General features: G+C 47.8%; 1 protein-coding gene across 2 annotated transcripts in view; it reads left to right on the forward strand.

Annotated features, from left to right (window-relative positions):
- The window catches only part of LOC110522075 (serine/threonine-protein kinase D3), a 52,150-nt gene that overhangs the window by 21,919 nt on the left and 14,610 nt on the right, over window positions 1-15,621 (forward strand). Inside the window, exons 1-10 of one of the 2 annotated variants that reach the window (XM_036975626.1) lie at window positions 1,707-1,928; window positions 4,823-4,961; window positions 7,157-7,288; window positions 7,763-7,920; window positions 9,347-9,539; window positions 9,734-9,811; window positions 11,974-12,154; window positions 12,525-12,648; window positions 12,909-12,986; window positions 14,985-15,261. In XM_036975626.1, coding sequence (XP_036831521.1) covers window positions 1,728-1,928; window positions 4,823-4,961; window positions 7,157-7,288; window positions 7,763-7,920; window positions 9,347-9,539; window positions 9,734-9,811; window positions 11,974-12,154; window positions 12,525-12,648; window positions 12,909-12,986; window positions 14,985-15,261 — 1,561 coding nt within the window. In that variant the 5' untranslated portion in view covers window positions 1,707-1,727. Of the gene's footprint in view, window positions 1-1,706; window positions 1,929-4,822; window positions 4,962-7,156; window positions 7,289-7,762; window positions 7,921-9,346; window positions 9,540-9,733; window positions 9,812-11,973; window positions 12,155-12,524; window positions 12,649-12,908; window positions 12,987-14,984; window positions 15,262-15,621 lie in introns of those variants that run through there. The other variant, XM_036975625.1, reaches the window with a different exon arrangement.

The raw sequence follows: 15,621 nt of genomic DNA on the forward strand, positions 1-15,621 counted from the left end.
GGTGACATATTCCCTATGTGTCGCACTATACCTATGGGCCCCGGTCTAAAGTAGTGTAGTACATATCCTAAGCCTCTCTGTTTGTCTGGTTCGGGGGATTATTTGAATGTGGCCATGTGTGTTTTTTTTACGAGTACATAGATTGGATTTGATCTGCCTCTTATAAAAGTATCCATTGTATAAAAAAAAAACTGTTTTTTCTGTCTCAAAGCACCAGGGTTGGGTTAGTACCATGTATCTTCGTGGTTACTACTGCATTCACGACCATCATGTGCTATGATAAAATAGCAATGAATACCGCCTGTCTACCTTTGTAGTTGACGTGAATAGATAAAGGCTTTGTTTAGCAGTAGCACGGTTACATGGTTGGATATAGTCAAGCTGACCACCTAGCTTCATGACCACTGATACATTGAGGTTCATTTTCAAGTTCAATTCAGCTTCAGAAGTAAATTGCTGTAATGGTGATTGAAGATGTTCTGGCACTGAGAGACAAAAAACAATATTTTCCCCCCTTCAAAATAACAAAAAAAAGGGGAGTGTCCCTCGTAATTATTAATTTCGCCTTGGCCATCCAAATGAACGAGGCCCACTGCTTGACGACGGGGCTCTGGATGTCATGGCGACCTTGGCCCACTCAGCCGTACTTCCTGTTGTTCTATGCTAAGTGTTCTAGTGGGGTGACAGATCGGTAGGGTGCAGAAAAACAAGCAAATAGCTGTTTACCTTTCTGTTTCCTATTGGGCTGCCCTATCCAGAGCCTCTCTGCTCACCCAGCACACTGATTGGTCGAGTATTAAAGGCTTGATAAGAGGTTGGTTTATAATAAGGGGGTAAAACGGCTGTGTGTTTTTCAGACTTTAAAGAACAAGACATAACAAGCATCAGCGGTACACGGTAAAGATGTCGAACGGTGGCGATTATTTTTTTGGTAAACTAACAGAAAATGACGGCCGATGTTCTGTGGTGTCCTATTATGCACACCGATTTCCCAAGGCTCTGTTGCAACTTCAGCCGGTTCTGCATTTGCAGTATCTTCCGCACAATATGTACACACAGCAGGAAATATACATCCCCTCACACACTCATCATACGTATTCCTTTCCTGCAGTTAAATGACCAAATCACCCTCTAATGGCCTCATGGGTGGAATGTTATTAATATTGTTTCATCGTTTCATAAAAAAAATCTAACGCAGACAATCCGGTGTTTCTATGTCAAACGGTTTTGTTATATTTCAGTCTTCTGTGGTGTGTATGAACTGTACTATTGGGATGCAAACTCAAAAAATTGAATATATTTCAACGTCTGTGCGCGGTGTGTCTTTTTGTTTCAAAGTAGATCTGTTTAAGACTACCAAGCAACATTCTACGAGACCCTGATTTAGCCCACATGCAGGCTTGGCTTTGCAGTGTAGGATTTTGATTTATTTATTTATATTTTTACAGATGACTGATACTGACAAGCCGGCGCATTCTCTTTCGCAACCTCTGTAACACAAAGTACCCCAACCTGACCAAAGACTCGTGAGTCAGTGCTTTTGAGAGAGGGGACTCTTTTAGAGTGTTGTAACACAGAAAAAATACAAACCAGACCCTAAACGATACGAGGCATCGCCTTCTCTGCTCCGGATGTTCTGACGTGAACCTGCGCTACTTCCACCCTTGGAGTCAGACAATTTGCCCTCGATAGAGACTTACTTAGTCAATGGGCTCAGATAGTGGCATATGAGTGCTGTGGAGATTAGAGGTAGTACGATGGGACGGGGCGGTGAAGCCCAGCTGTTTAGATGGATTTATATAACGCAGGCATCCTGCACGGGGACGAGGCCCGCGCTGCTGCTCAGCCTGGTCTGCTCTGACTGTGGTTCCTGGGTAGCCGAGCCGAGCAGAGCGGGGGCCAGCTTGGGGACGAGGTGGAGGATGAAGGTGAGGGTTAAGACATGACCCAGACCTCTCTCTCTCCTCAGTGGTTCAACCCTGTTAAATAAAACGTCTTCCTGGCATGGCGGACGGAGTAGACGGTCGTTAGAAAACCCTCTGTGGCGCTTTTCTGCAGTCAAATGACTAGTAGCCTCATGGGTGGAATGTTATTCATATTTGTCATTATTTTATAATGAATAAACATTAGTTTTTTTTTTAAATGACCTAAATCCGGTGTTTCTATGTCAAACGGTTTTGTTATATTTCAGTCTTCTTTGACGTATATAAAGTGTCATATTAGGATACAAACCAAAATGTAATACATTTCAGCTCTATGTCTGACATGGTGTATACTTTTGTTTCAAAGTGGATTTGTTTGAGACTAACAAGACACTCTGTGCGACCCTGTGATTTGGCCCGCCGCAATACGAGTTTTTTAAAGACTGCTGACAGTGTGATAATACATCGAGAGAGTGTGGACGAGGGGATCGTGTGCATGCAAGAGTTCATCTCGGGTTAATAGTGGTTTAGCACAAAGACGGGATCAGCTGTTTCCACGTGAGTTCACATCATCGCTGCTGAGCTATTGCTGCTTAGTCACACTCTGTAAGATTGTGTTCACCAAACAGACAGTGGGGCCACTGTTGACAATGGAGGCGTTAAACGAAGCAGCGGGAGCTCTTGATTTCTATGATATAATGTACAGTGTCTGTGTGGTGCTCATTCCTTACTTCCTTATGTGAGTCGAAGAACCGAACAGTTGTTGATGGTTGTGGCGGGTACAGTGTGTGGATTTGCAGACAGATTGATGCATGCTACGCGAGTACGTGTGTTATTATTTATTTTTTTATTTTTTCAATGGCACCAACATAAAAACTATGTCATGTCGTGATGCACCTTATGACCACCAATCGTCTCATGGGTCTGATTAGATAGATCCTGAGATTTATGTTGCCTTTATTGGCCCAAGATAATAATCTTTCAATTGCATAATATTGAATCACGATTAGATTTCCTTGATCCTTAAGCCTAACATGAGGTTTGGCCCTATGTCTGACATAAAATACGTGGGGAGCGCATCACGTTGAGGGATGAACCTTAAACAGTCATCCACCCTGTTGCGCGTCAGATTTACATTATTCCCTGCAGGCTCCATCCAATAGGAGACCTCAATACTTCGTTCCGATAGGATAGACAAAGGACAGCTCACTTCCTTGTTTGTCTTGTTGGGGTTGGTCTGATTTGCATGTACAGTATCTCTATTGCGAAAGGTGGAGTCAGATTAACTGTCCGATTTAGACTCCTACAGATACAGCTTCCTGTCTTCTGGGTGGATGGCTGTCTGTTGTTGACGCGATGAAGTTTTTCCTGAAATATAAATGACACTGGCTTTTACATATACACATTTGATTTGCCTTCAATACTTTTCTACAGATAGATTTTTACTGTAAGCGGAGGTCAATCGGAAAGGGACCCTTAAAGGCACGAAGCAGTCTATTGCGTGGCGATATACTCAGGCCTATGTGTTTTTTTTCTTCATGGGCAACTACTTGACGGAGGCCTGCATATGCATATTTTACGGCGATGTATGATTCTGGGGTCACAGTGCCTTGTAGTCAGTAGTTCAGTATGTCAAGTGGTGGCATATTGCTTCTGATTTCCTCTGTATGCTGTTGGATTGAACTGGGTCGGTTGGCTTGTGGTGTGGTGTGTTGTGTTGTAGTAGGATAGTGTCAGTGACAAGCTGCTTGGAATGCGGTGTACTAGCTAGCACATCAGGTCAGTGGCTGCTGGCAGATTGTTTGGGTCCGGAATGTGTTATGGGTCTTGTCAGTTGGGTGTCATATTGTTTTGGGCTGTAGCGTAGGGGAGACAGAGCAGGACGGACGGCTAATGGCAGCAGGGTGTCAGTGACAGGACCACAGGCATAATTCATGACTAGAGGAGATTAATTGCTGCAGCTCCGGAGCCTGTGGGTTCAATTTCCTGCTGTCACTCTCTCTGTGCTGCCTGGCTGGCTGTTGCACACACACTCCATGCAAACTGCTCTTCACTCGTTTCTTGCTGGTGGTGTAGGCCTACAAGGGCCCCATCCATAACCCCCCCTGAAAGGTTATGTCAAATTGGAATGCCTTTATATGCTTTAACCTAATCCTGGACTAAAAAGTAATTTTAATGGAGAATCTCAGGCCTGAGTCATACATACTAGGGGTTGGAACCAGTGCAGGGAACAGAACCGAAAACCGAAAGAGAACCTCAAAAAATGTGTAGCGCAAACAGAGCTGGGAAGGAAAGTGATCTCTAGTGTTCCAGAATGGAACCGTTATTTTCAGATCTTGAGAACGGGTTAATAACGCTTCTTTTTTGGTCCACAAATATTCCCCAATGTCTGGTATATAACTCTGTAATACAGTTGTAATAGTAATAGCCTAAACCCATTCCAATTCACTTCATGCCATGATGCTCAGCCGCTTCAAGCCACGCCCCCTCCATGTCTACACCGGGCTTTCTCCCCACCTGTGAAATGTCAGTTGCGTCTCGCGCCTGCACTTATCTGTCCATCAAACATGTGAACAAGTTGCTTACCCGTTCCATAGCAAGCTGCTCTATCCGCACGAGTTGGTGGAGCAAATGAAGGAGCTAGATGTCAAAAAAAAACGAGGTGGATTTCACCGGGTACAAAAACAAACTATATGAACCGTTACTTTTTGAGGGGGCTTGAACCGTTTCAGAACTTGACTGAACTTGACTTTACTGGAACAGAACAAAATAAATAGGGCTTCTGCTCGGAAAACAAAATGAATTATTTTGGTCCCAAACCCCTGATAGATACGTCACAGTGACACGTTGTGTGAACTAAACACACCTGTAATAGCTCTTGCTCTTCTTCTTCTCCCCAGTTCCCGGAGTGTGGATTCTTTGGCATGTACGACAAGATCCTTCTGTTCCGCCATGACCTGACTTCGGAGAACATCCTGCAGAGGCTGTCGTCAGCGGAGGACATCCATGAGGGAGACCTGATCGAGGTGGTCCTCTCCGGTGAGGGTCTGAGATACTCCTTGTCACAAGCGCTGAAGTTGATAGCGGGTTGAAGAAGTTGAGGTCGGGAAAAGTTTATATTTAGGAGGGTGCTTTATGTGGTACGGCGATCGCTTTGTGTACCCTGAAACCCGTTCAAATCCATGTTCTCTCCTTGTGTACACCCTAGATATGTCCTGTGTAGCTACTATGTAGGCCCTATGTCACGTCATGTGTCCCCCATGTATTCTCGGCCCGACCCAAGATGCACCCGCAACATTTTCGGTGGACGTACTCATTTCCTGTGACAGTGTCTTGTGGTCTGTTGTTGACAGTCATACGTGTGAAACTCAACCAGCACCTGAACAGCGGCACACCCCAGAGTAGTATTCATGTTGAATTTCAACACATGAGAAGAAACGTGTGAATTCGCAGCCAACCACACAAGACTCAACCCCAGGCCACTTCCTCATCCTCTGCTTGTTTTTGGTGCAGCTGGGCCCCACAGTCAGTCAGTAGTGTTGATGAGAGTGATGATACGCTGCTTGAGTCTTACTCGTCTTTCAGTCGCTTCATAGACATCGCCTGCTACCCTGCGTGCCCTGGATAAAAGACAAAACATATTTTCCCCTCTCTGGTTTTGCACAGACAGACAGGCCTGCTGAGTTCCTCTCTGGTTTTGCACAGACAGACAGGCCTGCTGAGTTCCTCTCTGGTTTTGCACAGACAGACAGGCCTGCTGAGTTCCTCTCTGGTTTTGCACAGACAGACAGGCCTGCTGAGTTCCTCTCTGGCAGCTCAGTTCAGCTCGGTTCAGATCCCTTTCAACTTCCTTTGACACCTCTCCTTTTGTTTCGTGGCTTGTTGGGCTCCGGTCCCAAACTCCACACAACTCTGCTCTGCTTGGTCTGAGCAAGGTCTCTCTCAGAGGGAGGCCCTGGCAGATTTCGGGTTGGCTACCAGCTCAAAGTCGTGCGCTTGTTATTTCTGCACTTGCTGTTTCTCTCCGTGATCTATGAGGACGTCGATCGTGAGCTGGGGAATGCTTCTCATGCCCTTTACACACCTGTCTCCACCTAGTCATTGTCAGATTAAGGTCATGTGTAGTCTTGTGAATATATTGTATGACATCTAGAAAACCTTGTTCAATACGAGATCTGTGTGTTTCTCTCTAGGGGCAGAATGCTCTTTCGTGAATGCTGTCTGGATTGTTTGTGTGCCCACTGGGAATGTGGTTGCTATGGCGCTGTTGTTCATTACAACCACTTGGTTCGAAGGTGGCCTTCATGTTTGCCTATTGATTTTTTTTTAAAAGAGAGAGAGAGAGAGAGAGAGAGAGGGGGGCTTATGAGCGGTAAATTCCTTTTCTTGGAAAGTGGACATGTAATGAATGGTCGGACCGAGCAAAGAGCAAAGGTGGCAAGACTTCAAGCACATTTTTGCCCTCAGAGGAATATCCATCGGTTAGAGAACAGGCACATCACCCAGCAGTACATTAATGCCCTGAAATGAACCTTCTACGTCCCAAATGACACCGTATTCATTATAGTCAACTGTGGTCAAAAGTGTTAGTGGAGGACACAGCCTATGTCACATTAACCAAGTCGGGGGACACGATGACATTCACGTGTCTGACCTAGCGTTTAGAGTCATGTCAAACTCAAAAGACGACCAGGTGCATTGTTCAAGTCGAAACGCTTGGCCGTAGTTGATGACTTGCTCGGTGGCGACGCACGGCGAGGGGGTTCAATGTGTAGCCACAATCGTCAGGAAAGCAACGGATAAATGACGCAAGATCTTCTGTTGGTCAGAGGCAATAGGAGGGACACCCGCTGCTTTTAACGGTTCGTCAGCACGGCCTGTTTTAGTCCTCCATCTGAAAGGCAACAAAAAGCACTCTGGATCAAATCTTGAAAGAAAAATGACACATTTCTCTGAAACATAACGACGTGAGCTGTGCTTTTAAGTGGGTTTGATGGAAGTCGTTATGATTGTCATCTTCCAAGCCTTTAGTGGCGGTCGTGTAGGATTGGTGAGATTTGTTTTGGCTTTCTGCTAAATCATTGCCTCGTAATGGTGCTAATGGTTTGATCGTGTCTCATCTCATATCTAAATGTACTTCCTCTGTTATTCATATAAATGCATGTCTCACTTCGTTGTTAATGTGTTTTTCCTGCAGTACAGTAATCCAGTGTGTATGTGCGTGTGTGTCTCAGCTCTGGCCACTGTTGAGGACTTCCAGATCCGTCCCCATGCCTTGTACGTGCACTCCTACAAGGCCCCGGCTTTCTGTGATGATTGTGGGGAGATGCTGTGGGGCCTGGTCCGACAGGGCCTCAAATGTGAAGGTAAGTCTGTACCCTGCCACCCGTGCCACCCTAGCCTAGCTGCTTTGATCCTAGTCACTTCCCTCTTGACCTGGGCTTCACCTCAAATCAAGGCCCTGGCTCACATGGGCCCGAATCAAAAGCCTGGGGAATTGTATAGCAGGATGTCTTGATAGACTGGGGCTTCCTGCTTTTTCAGAGAGGACAGCTTTGAAGTCCTGATCAGAACAGCCTTTGAGTGGATCTCATTGTGGTGATGCCAAGCAGTCGATGGGCTCTTGTAACGCGTTGTGGAGCAGATGATTGTCAGACGAGAGAGTTATTCACCATATGTAACCTGATAGAAGAGGGAAACAACACTGAACGTTCACCTGGATACTCAGTACAGGAATGCTCTGTACATGACCTAACTCTGTGTCGAGAGAGAGAGAGAAAGACAGAGACAGAGACAGAGACATGTAGGTATGGTTACTAAGTACTGTGCCTCCCCTATAGGATGTGGGCTGAACTACCACAAGCGCTGTGCCTTTAAGATCCCTAACAACTGCAGCGGGGTGAGGAAGAGACGGCTGTCCAACGTGTCCCTGCCTGGAGCCATGCTGTCAGTCCCCCGCCCAGCTCCCATTGAACACGTCCCTACACCCCAGGAAGAGGTAGGGGGACGCGCACACTGGCTTTGTTCAAAATAAGTGCACTATATAGGGAATATGCCGCTTTTCGGGACACTATATCTGTGCTGCTGCTGCTCCACTTTCCACTACTGCTGGTTGTAGCACTATGTACAGCTTCCGGCTCTTCAAGACACACACACAAGCATGCATGCATTGACACACACACACACACACACACACACACTTTCTCTACACAGACAGTCACACAAGTTAAACTCAGTCAGGAGCAATAGCTTCAGGCAAACCAAAATGTTTTCCATTCAGGCTGGCCAATTAATAGTTGGGAGCATGAAGAGAGTGTTTACGTCAAAACGCTGTGTATACATACCAAAACCCAGGGGCCAATTTACTGAAGAAACAAGGCCCTTCATGTGAATCACTTTCATAAAGCCTTTTCAATCCCTCCTCACGCAGTATCGGACCATCTAAACATACTGTACAAGGATTGTTTTTCATATCCACTTTTCTCCCGTTCAGTAAGTAGTCATTTGCTAAACAAAACCCCACTCATGATTATTTCCTTTCCCACACAATTTGTGTCTGAAAATATTAGACTAATGTGCACTTTAGTTCTGGTCAGTTAAGTTTATAGTCGTGTTTAATATTACCACCAGTCCGGGGTTCAATCCAGGGTGTATTACAGTGCATATGGCTGACAATGCCCTGCACAATAGGATGGAATCCTGGCCACAGTCTATTAAGAGGCACAAAGCAGACAGCGTTATTGACTCTGCTGCCTCCCAGTCAAGGCTGATGAAACAAAGCCTTCTCAAAAGTTCTGTTCACTGTTGCCCAATGAAATATTGGCCTTTAATGTCCATATCTGAAGATCATTCAACATGAACTTTTACACCGGCTACTTCTCTCCGGGTCGTGTGGCCCGTGCCTTTCTAAAGGAGGCGTCACTTAAGATTCTGTACAATAACATCCTTTCAGTGCCATGAGATGCTATTCAGAACTTGACAGTTTATTAAGACAGTACAACATAGGCTACAGTACAGTAATGTCTGGTATGATTTTCTTATTTTTTACGATTTTGATCTTTCTTTTTCTTGTGCTGTTATCCTTTTCCTTCCTTTTATGCCATTGTGGCTACCTCCCCCTTCACCCTCTCTTTCTCTCTGTTGTCCTCACGCGCTCTCTCTCTCTCTCTCTCTCTCTCTCTTTGTCGCTCTCTCTCTCTCTCTCTCTTTGTCTCTCTCTCTCTTTGTCTCTCTCTCTTTGTCTCTCTCTCTCTGTCTCTCTCTCTCTGTGTCTCACTTTGTTTCTCTTTGTCTCTCTCTCTCTCTGTCTCTCTCTCTGTCTTTCTCTCTCTCTGTCTCTCTCTGTCTCTCTCTGTCTCTGTCTCTCTCTCTCTCTCTCTCTGTCTCTCTCTCTCACTCTCTATCGCTCTCTCTCGCTCCCTCAGCTGCGCCCTCTCCTGGGGGCAGGGAAGCGTAACAGCCTGTTAAGCGGCAGACCTATCTGGATGGAGAAGATGGTGCTGGGACGGGTCAAGGTGCCGCACACCTTCTCAGTGCACACCTACACCAGACCAACCATCTGCCAGTACTGCAAACGCCTGCTCAAGGGCCTGTTCCGTCAGGGCATGCAGTGCAAAGGTGAGCTGCATATTGTGTCGGATGGATTCAATGTCGTAGTATTTCCAGTAGCTTGAAGAGTTTGTTGATACCATACTGAAAAGAAGAATTCAACACAAATGAAGATAATGCACATCAATATGCCATCATCACAGAGCTGGTTGATTTCCCAATGACTGAACTTGCCGTTGAACGGTAAATCTATGTGTTTTCAGATTGCAAATTTAACTGCCATAAGAGATGTGCTGCCAAGATACCAAGAGACTGCCTCGGTGAGGTTTCCTTTAACGGAGGTGAGTTTGTCTCAAGTGGTATCGCAACCTACAATGTCCTCCGTAACTTGTCCCGACTATTTACTTAGCAGAATTGCATTGAATGTGTTGACTCCCCATGTAGTTAGCAGCATTTCTGCCCCCCCCCCCCCCCCCCCGTACATTGAATGTGTTGACTCCCCATGTAGTTAGCAGCATTTCTGCCCCCGCCCCCCCGTACATTGAATGTGTTGACTCCCCACGTAGTTAGCAGCATTTCTGCCCCCCCCCCCCCCCAGTGCATTGAAAGTGTTGACTCCCCATGTAGTTAGCAGCATTTCTGCCCCCCCAGGGCATTGAAAGTGTTGACTCCCCACGTAGTTAGCAGCATTTCTGCCCCCCCCCCCCCCAGTGCATTGAAAGTGTTGACTCCCCATGTAGTTAGCAGCATTTCTGCCCCCCCAGGGCATTGAAAGTGTTGACTCCCCACGTAGTTAGCAGCATTTCTGCCCCCCCCCCCCCCCCCCGTACATTGAATGTGTTGACTCCCCATGTAGTTAGCAGCATTTCTGCCCCCCCCCCCCAGTGCATTGAAAGTGTTGACTCCCCACGTAGTTAGCAGCATTTCTGCCCCCCCCCCCCTGTACATTGAATGTGTTGACTCCCCATGTAGTTAGCAGCATTTCTGCCCCCCTAGGGCATTGAATGTGTTGACTCCCCATGTAGTTAGCAGCATTTCTGCCCCCCCCCCCCCCCCCCTGTACATTGAATGTGTTGACTCCCCATGTAGTTAGCAGCATTTCTGCCCCCCCCCCTGTACATTGAATGTGTTGACTCCCCATGTAGTTAGCAGCATTTCTGCCCCCCTAGGGCATTGAATGTGTTGACTCCCCATGTAGTTAGCAGCATTTCTGCCCCCCCCCCCCCCCTGTACATTGAATGTGTTGACTCCCCATGTAGTTAGCAGCATTCCCCCCCCCCCCCCCCCCCCGTACATTGAATGTGTTGACTCCCCATGTAGTTAGCAGCATTTCTGCCCCCCCCCCAGTGCATTGAATGTGTTGACTCCCCATGAAGTTAGCAGCATTCCCCCCCCCCCCTCCAGTACATTGAATGTGTTGACTCCCCATGTAGTTAGCAGCATTCCCCCCCCCCCTCCAGTGCATTGAATGTGTTGACTCCCCATGTAGTTAGCAGCATTTCTGCCCCCCCCCCCCCCCGTACATTGAATGTGTTGACTCCCCATGTAGTTAGCAGCATTTCTGCCCCCCCCCAGTGCATTGAATGTGTTGACTCCCCATGTAGTTAGCAGCATTTCTGCCCCCCCCCCCCCCCCCCAGGGCATTGAATGTGTTGACTCCCCATGTAGTTAGCAGCATTTCTGCCCCCCCCCCCTGTACATTGAATGTGTTGACTCCCCATGTAGTTAGCAGCATTTCTGCCCCCCCCCCCGTACATTGAATGTGTTGACTCCCCATGTAGTTAGCAGCATTTCTGCCCCCCCCCAGTGCATTGAAAGTGTTGACTCCCCATGTAGTTAGCAGCATTTCTGCCCCCCCCCCCCCCCGTACATTGAATGTGTTGACTCCCCATGTAGTTAGCAGCATTTCTGCCCCCCCCCAGTGCATTGAATGTGTTGACTCCCCATGTAGTTAGCAGCATTTCTGCCCCCCCCCCCCCCCCCCGTACATTGACTGTGTTGACTCCCCATGTAGTTAGCAGCATTTCTGCCCCCCCCCAGTGCATTGAATGTGTTGACTCCCCATGTAGTTAGCAGCATTTCTGCCCCCCCAGGGCATTGAATGTGTTGACTCCCCATGTAGTTAGCAGCATTTCTGCCCCCCCAGGGCATTGAATGTGTTGACTCCCCATGTAGTTAGCAGCATTTCTGCCCCCCCCCCCCCCCCCGTACATTGAATGTGTTGACTCCCCATGTAGTTAGCAGCTAGCCTAGTCCCATACGATATGTACTATAGCCAACTCTTCTTTCACAAGTACAGTATGTGTCTACAGTGGATACATGAAGGGCCAAGCCAATAAGCAGTACCTGTCTTTATCACACAGATTACCACACTGTAAATAAGTGCATTTTAACGCTTGAATGTTTCATCCTTGGGTATTTTTTTTCTTCTACTTTTAAAGCGTTTCAAATCAATCAATCAATCAATATCAACCCCCCCATGCTCCTGTGTTTCCTGTCCCAGAACCAGCCAGCCCAGGCCCCGACTCTGAGGCCACCATGGAGGTGGACAACAGTTATGTGAACAGCGAGGGTAGCCAGAGCATGGAAGACCCAGAGGAGCCCTCCACCCCAGACGATAAGTTCTACATAGAGGGGCCCTGTCTGGAAGGGGACAAGGACGAGGAGACAGTCAAGGCTATCAGGTACTTGCTTCTTAGTCTTCTTTGTCCCGGGTGGGACATAATGCCTCAGCTATCCTCTGCCCCTGGAGTGTGTCTTTGGCCACAAGATTGTGCGATGTCCCGTGAGAGACCCGTCTCTTCCCGCACAGCCACCACTGGACTGGAAGGGATGGAATGGCATGTTTAACTCATTGAATACCTATCACGTGTGTAGATGCGTTCAATTGTGGAGCTCCTGTTGTGTGTACTCTGTCCTGTTTTGTATATGGGAAAAGGGTTGTGAGTTTGTTGAAACAATCACGTGGGCTTTATAGATGTGTGTCAGTGCTTTGGCTATTGACGCCAGGGCTCACGTTCGTTCATTCATGCGAGCTCTTGACACTTTGTGTAGCCCCATGACGAGCACTTTCATCCCCCTAATGCGGGTGGTTCAGTCCATAAAGCAAACCAAGCGGAAGAGCTCAACCATGGTTCGGGAGGGGTGGATGGTCCACTACACCAGCCGAGACAACATGGTGAGAAACCTCGTTTATAACCCTGGATTGTCGTTTTTAGCTGAATCCCAAATGGCACCCTGTTCCCTTTTGTAGTGCACTGGCGTTGACTGGAGCCCGATTAGTTCCTGGTCAAAAGTAGTGCACTGCATAGGGAGGTAGGGTGCTATTTGGGATGCACACATAGTCTTTAATCAATAGTCTCTAATCAATAGTCTGTATAGAGATGATATTGGTTTCAGAGTTCTTGATGATAACTCACTGCTTTTATCCGTTTCCAGAGGAAGAGGCATTACTGGAGGCTGGATAGCAAGTGTCTGACCCTGCTGCAAAACGAAACGGGATCCAAGTATTACAAGGTAGTGCGTCTCTCATTATACCTTCCCCGTCCAATTATAGCAGTTACACAGACAAAATAAGACATTACACAAATAAAAAGACAAGTCTGTAGCGTGAGGCTCTGAGACAAGCTAGAAAGTCCTGTCATACCGGTAATTGTTTTCTATTTATGAAGTGAACATTTTAGTAATGTTTTGTGGTGTTATTTTAGGACAGTAAGGTGTTGTCTTCCTCCTCCTCCCACAGACAGACAGGCAAGGCTATATTTTTCCTCTCTATTCTCTCCTCCCTTCATGTTCTTTTTCGCATGTGACCTATTGAGCCCCTCAGAATATCACTAATCCTTTGAAGACCTCGGAGGGAGACAGAGAGAGAGAGGTAGAGAGAGAGGTAGATAGAGAGGTAGTATGAGAGTGAGAGAGAGAGCAAGAGGTAGAGAGAGAGGTAGAGAGAGAGGTAGAGAGAGCGGTAGAGAGAGGTAGTGACAGAGAGAGGTAGTGACAGAGAGAGGTAGAGAGAGAGGTAGAGAGAGAGAGGTAGAGAGAGAGGTAGTGAGATAGTTAGAGAGAGAGAGGTAGTGAGAGAGTTTGTGAGAGAGATTGTGAGAGAGATTGAGAGAGAGATTGAGAGAGAGATTGAGAGAGGTAGTGAGAGAGGTAGAGAGAGGGTGGTAGAGAGAGGTAGAGAGAGAGGTAGTGAGAGAGAGGTAGAGAGAGCAAGGTAGAGAGCGAGAAAGAGAGAGGTAAAGAGAGAGGTAGAGAGAGAGGTAGAGAGGGAGTGAGAGAGAGCGGTAGAGAGAGGTAGAGAAAAAGGTAGAGAGAGGTAGAGAGAGAGAGAGAGAGCGGTAGAGAGAGAGGGAGACGTAGAGAGGTAGAGAAAAAGGTAGTGAGAGAGAGAGGTAGAGAGAGAGGTAGTGAGAGAGAGAGGTAGAGAGAGAGGTAGTGAGAGAGAGGTAGAGAGAGCAGTAGAGAGAGAGAGAGCGGTAGAGAGAGAGGAAGTGAGAGAGTTAGAGAGAGAGGTAGAGAGAGAGCGGTAGAGAGAGAGAGAGAGAGAGGTAGTGAGAGAGTTAGAAAGAGAGGTAGAGAGAGAGGTAGTGAGAGAGAGCGGTAGAGAGAGAGGAAGTGAGAGAGTTAGAGAGAGAGGTAGAGAGAGAGCGGTAGAGAGAGAGAGAGAGAGAGGTAGTGAGAGAGTTAGAAAGAGAGGTAGAGAGAGAGGTAGTGAGAGAGAGCGGTAGAGAGAGAGGTACTAAGTAAGATGGGAAAGCGAGAGATGGAGTGAAATGGATTGAGAGAGATGTAAAAAGAGAGGGGAAGGGAGAAAGAGGTGGAGTAGGAGAGAGCCCTGTGGCTAAGCCTGCTCCTCTTGTGGCGGATAGTCAGCACCAGGACCGGGGGGCTTCCCTGTGCTGTCTCTGGCTGCTGCTCCCTCCCTGCCTGGCAGGCTGCCAGCATGCCTTGTGCCCAGATTGGGGAGGCACGTCCTGCCTTTTAATCAGGGGAGCGCTTTGCTTCCCCCCGGCCCGGCGGAGCGCCCTGTCATGTGGCGCACTCAGCAAACCGCAAGCAGTTCTTCTGATACTGGCGACAGAGGCGTGGAGGGGCCCGGGCGGGCGCAGCAGACTGGGCTGACTGAGAGACGATTGGCTGGCCAGCAGCAGAGCAGTTCCACTCCTCTCTCTCTCTCTTTCAGATGTTTTTTTCACCTTGTGGGTGTGTTGTCCCGCTCGGCTACAACAGAGGAAAGAAGGCGGAATGTTAAATTGGACTTGAAAAGCCCAACACACTTCATTCCTTAAAGGCTGTCAGAGAGTAAGGAGAGGCCATAGCAGAGGAAAGGAGAGGGGGGGAGCTAGTAAATGTGGGACAGTTAGGACCCTATGCTGTAGGTGTATTAGTTCCTGGAAAACCACTTTTTAGCAACTGATTGGAGGAACCTCAGCCTCACGGCTCGTTTGATTGGCTGACAATTCGTTGTGACCTTTGGTGACCTTTGAGCTGCTCATCTGACCCCATCCTCAGGAGATCCCGCTGTCAGAGATCCTACAGGTGGAGCAGGTGCAGGACTTCCACAGCCTGGCCCAGGGCAGCAACCCTCACTGCTTCGAGATCATCACCGCCACCATGGTCTACTACGTTGGGGAGAATAACAGCGGTCAGTTCCATAACCCTGCCCTGGCCGCCACCGGCGTGGGGCTAGAGGTGGCCCAGGGCTGGGAGAAGGCCATCCGGCAGGCGCTGATGCCTGTCACTCCCCAACCCAGCGTCTGCACTGGCCCTGGACAGGGCAAGGATCACAGTGAGTAGAGTGGGAATCCTTCTGCTAATGTGATTGAGATCTGCTGAGGAGATGAGTGAAATGTAATGTAATGTCACGTATGTATGTATGGGTGTGTGTGTGTGTGTGTGTTTGTGTGTGTGTGTGTGTGTGTGTGTGTGTGTGTGTGTGTGGCTTGAGTGTATTTTGGCTTTTTTGGAAAACACAGAGGGACTCCATTGTGGCCTCCCGCTGCCGGCTCAAAGTCTATTACTGGAAAATGAAATGGCGGCATTTTAAGGCGATTTAAGGGATATGAGGATTTCTGAGCCCTTTTGGATTTATCTCTGGCTGTGATAAGTGATATGAAAATTCCTGCCATTAATGAATTGATAGAGAGTG

The sequence above is a fragment of the Oncorhynchus mykiss genome, chromosome 4 (genome assembly GCF_013265735.2).
Source record: "Oncorhynchus mykiss isolate Arlee chromosome 4, USDA_OmykA_1.1, whole genome shotgun sequence".
Lineage (NCBI taxonomy): Eukaryota > Metazoa > Chordata > Actinopteri > Salmoniformes > Salmonidae > Oncorhynchus > Oncorhynchus mykiss.